The sequence below is a fragment of the Hippopotamus amphibius genome, chromosome 4 (assembly GCF_030028045.1).
Source record: "Hippopotamus amphibius kiboko isolate mHipAmp2 chromosome 4, mHipAmp2.hap2, whole genome shotgun sequence".
NCBI lineage: Eukaryota > Metazoa > Chordata > Mammalia > Artiodactyla > Hippopotamidae > Hippopotamus > Hippopotamus amphibius.
In genome coordinates, this window is record NC_080189.1 from 60,738,436 (window position 1) to 60,749,391 (window position 10,956).

The following is a 10,956-nucleotide window of genomic DNA, read 5'->3' on the forward strand; positions in this document are numbered from 1 at the left end:
ATGTCTGGGCTATTGTAAACAGCACTGCAATAAACATTGGGATGCATGTATTCTTTCAAACCATGTTTTCCTCTGGATATGTGCCCAGGAGTGGGATTGCTGGATCATATGGTAGCTCTATTTTTAGCTTTTTAAGGAACCTCCATATTGTTCTCCATAGCGGCTGTGCCAATTTACATTCCCACCAACACTGTAGGAGGACTCCCTTTTCTCCATACCCTCTGTAGCATTTATTGTTTCTAGATTTTTTTCGATGGTGGCTATTCTGACTGGTGTGAGGTGATATCTCATTGTAGTTTTTTTAATATAAATTTATTATTTATTTATTTGCTGTGTTGGGTCTTCATTGCTGCACATGGGCTTTCTGTAGCTGTGTCGAGCAGGGGCTACTCTGCATTGTGATGCGTAGGCTTCTCATTGCAGGCTTCAGAAGTTGTAGCACATGGGCTCAAGAGTTGTGGTGCGCAGGCTTAGTTGCTTCACGGCACATGAGATCTTCCTGGAGCAGGAATTGAACCCATGTCCCCCTGCATTGGCAGGCGGATTCTTAACCACTGTGCCACCTAGGAAGTCCTCATTGTAGTTTTGATTTGCATTTCTCTAATAGCGATGTTGAGCATCTTTTCATATGCTTCTTGGCTATGTGTATATCTTCTTTGGAGAAATGTCTAAGTCTTCTGCCCTTTTTTTTGATTGGGTTGTTTGTTTTTTTGATATTGAGCCACATGAGCTGTTTGTAAATTTTGGAGACTAATCCCTTATTGGTCACATTGTTTGCAGATGTTTTCTCCCATTCTGTGGATTGTCTTTTCATTTTGTCTATGGTTTCCTTTGCTGTGCGAGAGCTTTTGAGTTTAATTAGGTCCTATTTGTTTATTTTTGTTTTTATTTCCATTACTCTAGGAAATGACTCGAAAAAGATATTGCAGCGATTTATGTCAAAGGTTGTTCTGCCTATGTTTTCCTCTAAGAGTTTTATAATATGCAGTCTTACATTTAGGTCTTTAATCCATTTTGAGTTTATTTTTGTGTATGGTGTTAGGGAGTGTTCTAATTTCATTCTTTCACATGTAGCTGTCCAATTTTCCCAGTTCATTAAAGAGATTGTCTTTTCTCCATTGTATATCCTTGCTTCCTTCGTCATAGATTAGGTTACCATAGGTGCGTGAGCTTATCTCTGGGCTTTCTATCCTGTTCCATTGATCTATATTTCTCTTTTTGTACTGGTATGATACTGTTTTGATGACTATAGCTTTGTAGTGTAGAATCAGAGAGTCTGATTCTTCCAGCTCCATTTTTCTTTCTCAGAATTGCTTTGGTTATTTGGGGTCTTTTGTGTTTCCAGATAAATTTTAGAACTTTTTGTCCTAGTTCTGTGCAAAATGCCATTGGTAATTTAATAGGAATTGCATTGAATGTGTAGAATGTCTTGGGTAGTACAGTCATTTTGATAGTATTGATTCTTCCAATCCAAGAACATGGTATAGCTTTCCATCTGTTTGTGTCATCTGTGATTTGTTTCATCAGCGTCTTATAGTTTTTAGAGTACAGGTGTTTTGTATCCTTAAGTAGGTTTATTCCTATGTGTTTTATTCTTCCTGATGTGATGATAAATGGGATTGTTTAATTTCTCTTTGTTCTCTTTCCTTATTAGTATATAAAAGTGCAATAGATTTCTTTGTATTAATTTTGTATCCTGCAGCTTTACTGAGTTCATTGATGAGCTCTAGTAGTTTTCTGGTTGCCTCTTTAGGATTGTCTATGTATAGTATCATGTCATCTGCAAACAGTGACAGTTTTACTTCTTTTCCAATTGGATTCCTTTTATTTCTTTTTCTTCTCTGATTGCTGTGGCTAGGACTTCCAAAACTATGTTGAATAAAAGCGATAAGAGTGGACCTCCTTGTCTTGTTCCTGATCTTAGAGGAAATGCTTTCAGCTTTTCACCATTGAGTATGATGTTAACTGTAGGTTTGTCATATATGGCCTTTATTATGTTGAAGTATGTTCTCTCTATGCCCACTTTCTGGAGAGTTTTTTTTTTTATCATAAATGGGTGTTGACTTTTGCCAAAAGCTTTTTCGAATTGTCTTTTTTTTTGGTGACAAACACTAAGTTTTACTTACATTCCATGGGGAGAAAAAACTCCAGCGTAAACAATGAATTGAAGCAGTACTTAACTCGCAAGGCTACCGTGCTTTTCATCTGGGCCATATGCAGGACCTTGCTGCACACATTTCTGTGCACAGCAACACAACATCAAAAGCAACACAGTTATAGAGATAAACATGGGTCATTCTTTTCAGCCCTACATGGAGATGTAATCAACAGTATAAAGCACTCAAGGAAAATCAATCTGCAGTTGTATATGTGCTACATGGAGATCATATCCTGTAGTGTAGTGAAAGCCATGTGTCCTCAAGAGTCATAAGTATATACACACAATTTTAATAATCTTTAAAGCAAAGATAAAAGTTCATTTGTTTAAGTCCTGTTGCATTAACAAAAATAAAATAGAAAAAGAACCAAATGATCATTTAAAGTTTAAAATTCCTGAATTATCCAATTTATACAACTGTGGGAGACTTCATCAAGGTTTCTGAGAAGTCCAGGACTGTTTCAGCTAAACCAGAGGGCAAACAATTTGCATCACTGAAATGGTCCTGGGTTAGTCCAATGAAATAAAAATGTATAACCACATACACATGGATATGATCTTTGCCGGTTAGATTACTGATAAAGTCAGTCTCAGGCAAGTTTCTAAACTGTGCTATGTAACTAGATACAATTGAGGAACTCTCAAATGAAAATGTATATAGTGTCATTTCAATCAAAAGAAAATAATGAAACTAAGAATACGTATCTCTTGGAAGAGAGCAGTGGTGACGGTGTGGGTACTGCAGGAGCTGTGGGCCAGAGCACGCCAAAAAGGTCAGCTCAGGCTGAGGAGGAAGCATTTGATTTTCTCCGGTGCTTTCAGCTCTGGGGCCAGACTAAGGCCTCTCTCCAGCATGCTGTCCAGGGTTTGTCCCAAAGTGTTTGAGTGAGCCAGTTTGAGAAGGGGTTGTGCTTTCTGTTTCTTCTTTCACACAGCAAGAAAAAAAAAAATAAAAACACCCCAAAAAACAAAACAAAAACCCCCACCAAAATCAAGCACTAGGGTGCCTGGGGCACGGACCTGCTGGTTTCCCAGTGAAGCCACGGGTGCTTGGCAGGCCCACCTTGCCCCACAGCAGCTGCTGCTGTGTGGAGAGAAACCACAGCACTTGCAAGCAGCCACACGGCCTTCTCCGGGCCCTGCCTTCACCACTGCTGTCTCCAATCCTTTACCCATGGTGTCTCTCGGCCCACTGGAGGTATCAGAAGTTCCAAATTTTCAAAGCAGTTTCAGTATTTTAAGTATATATGTTGGGATTTTTCAATGGTTCCTGGCCAGTTAAGGTTCAGCACCTCCCACACACAGACATTGGTCCATTTCCTGTTCTTGACATCTCTGTATTTTGTTGGTCCAACTCAGACAGCAACTTTAAAATGTTCAGCGCAGCCATATCGTGGCAGGACTCCACATCCTTTCCAATACCGTGGCTGATCAGGGGCGGCTGAGAGGAGCAGTTGATAAGAGATACAAATTCGTTCTTGTTGTTTTTGGGGAAGTCTTTGTATTCAACCTGGAATCCCTGGACTCTAGAAAGATAGTCCAGCTGCTCAGAGGGTCTTGTGAGAGGTCCATGGGGTACGTGGCCTGAAGAGATGTTATTTAAAATGGTCTCGGCTGTAGGCGAGGTGCCCCCATACAACAATTCACGGGCTATCATGGCAGTTACCGTAGCCTTGGCAGGATTCAGAGCTACCCTGGTGAAATCTTTGGTGTGATGTCCTTGACTGACTCCTACAGCCTGGGCAACCTCGGGCACCATGGGAAGAATTCCAGCAGGCAGCTGCTGATGACTAAGTTAAGGCATCCTAAACTCATCCTCTTTATTGCTAGTCCCATTTTCATCCCCAGAGCCAGGTTCAAAAAAGGTTACTTTTCTTCCATCCCCTGGTTTCTTTATGGGTGTCTTCTCCTCTGATTTGAGGGCTGGTTTGGTGGGCTGAGCCTGCGGGACTTTGAAACCAAGGATTTCCAGCATGTTCTCAGCTGCATTGCGTTTGGCCACCTTATTGGTGCCTGATCCTTCTGCGGTGTGGTTTCCCACCTTCACCTGCATCACAAACTCCCTGCGGCGCAGGAGGCCTCGCTCAGTGAGGAGCAGGTACTCTGGCTCCTTCTCTTTTTTTGCCTGCTGGATCTGGGCCAATCTGCTAATCGGGTTCATCCCCTGGCCGTATTCCGGGCTGCTCTGCAGCCTGACTATGGATTTTGTTTTCTTTTTGATTCTGGGCTTCACTCGCTCAACTGCAGGCAAGGGTGGTAACTTCTTCAGCTCCTCAAGAACAGCTATAGCAGCGTTTTTCTTTGAAATCTTGCTCTTCCCTTCACCTTCCCCCACAAACTCCCCAACCGAGACCCTGGTCACAAAGCTCTTCATGTGGGGTGGGCCACTCTCCCGGGCAACCTCAAAATTCACAGGCAAGTTCCGTTTAAGTGCAATCTCAAACACTTGACTTATTTCAGATTTATTGAGATTTTCTTCTTCTGATTCTCTTCCATTCACCTCCAGCCTCTTAGGTGGCGGTTCGTTCTGCAGGATCCTCAAAGCTTTTGCAGCAGCATCGTGTTTCGCAGCCTGTCTCGTCTTTCCTTTCCCATTAAATTGCTGTCCCCCCACAGAAAGTTCAACTTGATAAAGTAAAGGTGGTACTGGAAATGGGTAAAAGTACCTTGGGGGATAAGCACCTCCTCTCATGTTGTAGTTATAGGTGGACTGCATCCGAGAGTGAGGGTCGACAGGCTTATACATTGGTTTTTTGCCAAGTTTCATGCACAGTGCATTTAGCTCTACAGTAGGGGTTATGCTTTCTTAAAAACAGGTGCTCCAGCAACAATGTCGTTTTGGTTCAGTTCTGAGAGGTTACGTGGTTGGGAAACTCCTGGCTGCTGCCCCGAGCTCGTCCCCCGGCCGGCGGTCCTGGGCGGCGGCGGAGGCGACGGCGAAGAGGGGAAGGAGGAAGGAAGAAGGGAGAGGAGGATGGGATGGCGGGAGGAAAGAGGCGGAGTGGCCGCGCAGGAGGCGGGCGCCGCCGGGCCGGGGGTCAGAGGAAACGGGGAGCCGAGCCAGACGCGGCCGCCGCCGGCGTAAACGCTGAGGTTGTCTTTTTTTTATTGTTATGAGTTCTTTATATATTCTGAGAAAAAGTCCCATATCAGATATATATTATCTGAAATTTCTCCCATTCTGTGGATTGTCTTTTCACTTTCTTGATGATGTCCATTGAAACAAAAAGTTTTAAATCTTTTTTATTTGTATATTTTAATATAAAAGCTGTATATACTTAAGGTGTACAATGTGATTATTTGATATATATATACATACATTGTGACATGATTACTGCAGTTAAGCTAACATATCATCTCATATTGTTACCATTAAAAAGTTTTTAATCTTAATGAAATCCAATTTATCTATTTTTCCTTTTATCACTTGTGATTTTGAGTCACATCTAGAAACCATTGCTTAATCCAAGGTCATGAAGATTTAGGTCTCTGATCCATTTTGAGTTAATTTTTGTATGTGGTGTGAAATAAGGGTTCAACATCATTCTGTTTCAAAAATGTGAATATCCAGTTACCCTAGCACCATTTGTTGATCCAAGATCCTTTTAAAATTTAGGTAAAAATGCTTCAGAGGCTATATTAATTACAATAAGTTTATTAATATTAATTACCATACTGTTTTTTCCTCTCTGGATGCTTTCCTACTAGTCTATCAAAACTCTGTAAGCACTGTATTTTTTTTTTTATAAATTTATTTATTTATTTATTTAATTTATTTATTGGCTGCATTGGGTCTTCGTTGCTGCACACGGGCTTTCTTTAGTTGCTACAAGCGGGGGCTACTCTTCATTGCGGTGCACAGGCTCCTCATCATAGTGGCTTCTCTTGTTGTGGAGCACGGGCCCTAGGTGCGTGGGCCCTAGGTGCGTGGGCTTCAGTAGTTGTGGCACATGGGCTCAGTAGTTGTGGCTCATGGGCTCTAGAGCACAGGCTCAATAGTTATGGCGCACGGGCTTAGTTGCTCCGTGGCATGTGGAATCTTCCCAGAGCAGGGGCTCGAACCCGTGTCTCCTGCATTGGCAGGTGGATTCTTTACCACTGCGCCACCTAGGAAGTCCATGTAAGCACTGTATTTAGAACAAAACAGATGTCATCTGAAATAAAACCTCAAGTCAGTAATGACTGACAAGGTAGGTTTGTTTGACTGTACTCCCTTACTTATTATTACATATTAAAGTACTAAGATTCCCACCGTTTTGTTATCCTATGTTAATTCTTCCATTCACACATATAGGATGAGGAACAAAGCAATGTTTATCCTAGATGATGCTTCTTTGTGATTTTATAACACCATTTTGCTCATTTGTGCTTATGGTAACCCATTGAGCTGATGATATAATACAAATTTGAAATGTGGTGAGTTACTCTCACGTCCTATTAAAGTAATTGGATACACAAAACAGACCAAAATAAGATGAATGCTAGAAAATAAAAGGAAAAAAAAAAAGGTGAGTTCTACTGTGGACTGACAGCAATGAATATATTTATACATAGATACTTCCTTTTCATGGGAAGTTAGGTAAATGGAATATAAAACACATTATCCAAATGTTATTAAGAGGGTTGCGATGGGGGTGAAAATGTAGAATTCAAAAGGTGTAGATTCGTAAGGCATTTGGAAAAATCAAATTATAAAGTAAGAATTTTTTTGGTATGTCCTTAAACTAAGTACTCCTAGACCATCGACAGGATTGTTTAGGCTCCTGGGCAGATATAACTCTGTGTGTCACAATTGTAAGAGGAAGTTTCAGGAAGCTGTCTCAGCTTCAAAACATTCTCTTTGCTTTGTTCACTGGCTCCACAGTCATTAAACTTGTGGTTGTCCTTAATTCACGAGTTCAATATCTAGAGAAAAAATTAACTTTCTTAGTGTAAATATTTTGCATTATAAATTAATAAACTATTCTGGTGACTTTATGAAACATAAGCCTCTGTTAAGATGGAGTTCTGGATCTAAGGACTAAGTGAAGAAGAAAATCCTAAGCTAACTGTGAGTCCATGCAGCATTGCTGAGTAGAAAGATGACAGTGAAATTAGAAACCAAGCCACAGAGCCTTGTGCATTTGTTTCGGAATCACATGTATATTTAATAAAACTCTGGTTAGTTACGCTTATGAGTCAAGTGATAAAAATAAAATGTGAAGTCAAATTCTTTTTTTCAGTATATTGATTGAATAACTCCTTAGCATTCAGAGAATTCTGGAAAGGGATGTTAGTATCCCAATAATATGTCCATGGGGGTTGATTCCTGTGTTGTGAAAATGCCCGCTGAATTTGGTAACACACACATGAGAGTTCCTGAAAAATAAATATTATCCACAAATAGGAACTCAGTCAACACTTTTCCTTATTATTGATTCTGATCTTCACTCTTACAAATAAGAACTGAAAGCCAAAGGGTGTCATCATAGCCAAAGGGACTATACTGGAAGAATTTTATATAATTTATTAGCTTGGACAACTTCCTCCATGCTTATTACATTCTTTTCTGGTGTCATCGTTCCTGTAGTACTTAGTCTAAACTTTCAAAGCAGAAATGGTGTCAGTGTCTATACAGTTCACAAAAAAAGTACAAGGGAGTACATGATTCACTCACAAACAGTCTCGGAGATGAGAAGAGAGAGGAGTCTCTAGGGAAAGATGAGGTAGGAACAGTATTAAGGAGAAAAGAAATGCAGGCTACAGAATTCAATCTTATAACTTTCAAGTCATGTAATATTAAAACTCAAGCCACAGAGCCTGGTGAATTTATTTTCTGTAAAATTCTTGACAGTAGCTACCATGAGTCATAAGTCTTTATCAGCATGAGCTCCACAGGCCTACATGAGGGACAAAAAGGAGCACTTGTAAATTATCTTGGGCAAGAGACTGAAGGTAATTGGTTGGTTGGTCCCACCAGGTGAGATTCTCTTGAATCAGGCACTGATAGCAGAAACCCTAAGAACAACAGACACCAAAGAATGGATGACCATACCCCACCATGGCTGCCTAGTTTCTGGCATAGACCTAATCAGGTCTCCTTTCAGAACCTGCAGTTGCCCTTACTGCCTTGTGGCTTCTGATTACACATGGGGTTGTTTCCACACTCACACCTGTGGCTGAATTGAACAGCTGATTGCTTCACTCTACCTCATATTACCTGATGAGATCTAGCAATGGTGTGTTAACTCCAAGGGCTCAGGGATGGCGAACAAAGGCAAAACAAGCACAAATATGAAAGCTAGCACCTAGGGTCTTATGAAAAGAATACATTTTTAGGATATTAGAAAAGCAAGCTGTAGTTAGCTTAATTCTGAATTCTGGGGCTGATTCCAAGCAAAGCAAAATTCCCCATGTCCTGGGCAGAGCAAGTCTGTACGCGTGGTGGCCTTGATGTCTTCTCCCTAGGCAATCATTTCTCTTACTTTAGAACAGTGCAGCCAGGTTGCCAGGGACTTTTCCCTCGCATCGAGGGGCTGATTCATGAAACAGTGACTTGCTGGGTTACACTGTGTCCTGGATTTTAAAAACCAAGCAGGAGCCAGGGTGTGAATTGTCAATGCAGTTCTGCCCCTGGCTTGTGTCAGCATGTCCCGGTATTTAAGCAAAGTGTTAAGTGTGTGCTCATTTGTGTGAAGAAAACCCAACAAAGGAATAAATTCTTCTGGTCAGCTGTTGAAATGGATGAAAATTGATTATTTTTAAAAGCTCTGATATTAGAATGTTAGCCCTAAAGTAGTTCTTTTTATACACTGTCTGTTTACTTAATTAAACTTTATAAGCCTCCCACATGGTAGAATTTTATCTGTTTTACAGATGGAAAAATGACTTTTTTAAGATCATAATTAATCAATAATAAAGCTAAATAGCCTTGAATTTTTTTTAGGCTTTTTATTGGAATATAATTGCTTTACACTGTCGTGCCGTATCCCCACAATCACTAATAAGAAAGCAAAGTAGGGCTTCCTTCATTCATTTTCAACAAGTAAATAAAGGAAGAGCTTTGGAGTCAGAGAGACTCGTGTTTGTTTTGAACTTAGTCACTTTCTACTTTGTGGTCTTTGGGAAGACTTTTTGGAGCACCTGGTCTATAAAAGGGGGCAATGGCTATATGTACAATAATACAAAATGAATAAAGTGAAGTAGGTTGGGCAAGGAGGTGTGGATTACTATAAGGTGAAAAATATGAATTCCGTGGCTCTTATATATCCGTAAACATGTTTATTCTTAATACCCATATGCTTTATGGCACAACAAAAAATACGAAGCAGATATTTTGACAAGGCCTCTGGTGTGGTGGAGAGACTCAAGCCCACTAAGTAATCATCTTATCATCTCGCAGTTAGGTGAATGACACTTCAGGAGCTCAGGATTTAGAGTCAAAAGATCTGAGTCTATTCCCTGAGTCTGTCACTTCCAACTGTGTGGCACTGGGCCCGTTACTTAACATCTCTTAACCTTGTTGTAGTTGTCTATAAAATTAGTGTAATGTGGGCATTAAATAAAAGCATCTAGCACATCAATGAATACTAATTACATCTGAATTTTAATCAACTTTGGAGAATCTGAGTTAACTTGCCTCTAAAATAACTAGCAGAAAGCTACATGAAAGCTACGCTCTTAGCTGCACTTTCAGTGAAGGAATTGGGCTCATACTGTCCTAGAAGGCCATTATTTTGACATTTTGTTTAAGCCTTGTTCTTAATTTGACTCAGTTATTTTAGGCAAGAATGTTTTCAAAAGACCTAAGTGATGTTATTAACAAATGGGTTACATTTTCTCTTCACAGAGTTAAGCCTCTAATTATACCTTGAACTGATTTATTAGTACTACAGGCTTAAACATTTCCTACCTATTAAGGCTGACTACAGACTCAGAATAACTGTCCACATGCAAGGGATCCAAATGGCAAAAACACCACAGAGGAAGAGGTGATATTTGGTGAATGAGTCACAAGGAAGGGCTCAGAGAAAGGTATTAATTAGGGTAATAGGAAATTATAACAAGTAAAATATGGGTTAAGTATCAGTGAATTTCCCTTAAGGACATACTTCCTATGATAGGAGGGAAGAGTCTTCTAAAGGAGGTGATTAAAACCTCCAAGCTTAAGACTTTAAAACGAGACTGAACAGAGTCCTCATGAACGTACCAGAGAGAAGAATCCTGCCCTGGTTAGGGGAGGGGGGAGGTGGTGGGTGATCTAATACCCCTTTGCACTGCTAAGAACTTTGATTTGCTGATCTACCCAGTAACTGAATACATTGCAAACCATCAAATACACAGTTGCTTCCCTTGAGTTGTGTAGCTCTCACTCCTATGGGCACTGTTTTTTTGGGGGGCAACCCTCCAGTATTACTGATATTAACATAAAAACTTTATAAGTCTGCCTTTGTTTTTAAGATCCAATACATAGCTCTTCCCAACACATACACACAGCTGAACGGCACTTCTACAAATCTAGCACCTCCCCAGACTGATCTACATGCCGCACCCTAGGTGTACCCAGGATTGTTCTAGCCTCTGGACTACCTGAGTCTGAGAAGCTCTCAGACTCCTTCCATCTAAATCCTAACACAGGTGTGGCTCCCTCAGCAAGCCTTCCTGTCAACACTAAGTGAATACTCTCAAGGGTGGCCCTGATTCCCTCCCAAGGACTGAAGAACTGCTTCATTATTTAACTCCGGATTTTCATCCCTGCACGAATTGTTTTTGTGGAGCCCTTGCCTGGCGAGAGGAGATTCTTTTACAGTTCAGACAGT

The 10,956-nt window shown here is 40.6% G+C and overlaps 1 protein-coding gene across 1 annotated transcript; it reads right to left on the bottom strand.

Moving 5' to 3' along the window:
• Positions 1 to 2,138: 2,138 nt before the first annotated feature.
• Positions 2,139 to 5,210, bottom strand: LOC130851725 (double-stranded RNA-binding protein Staufen homolog 1-like). The gene is given in 1 exon segment (XM_057732411.1): positions 2,139 to 5,210. A coding segment is annotated over 1 exon segment (1,482 nt). The 5' UTR covers positions 4,926 to 5,210; the 3' UTR covers positions 2,139 to 3,443.
• Positions 5,211 to 10,956: the final 5,746 nt, after the last annotated feature.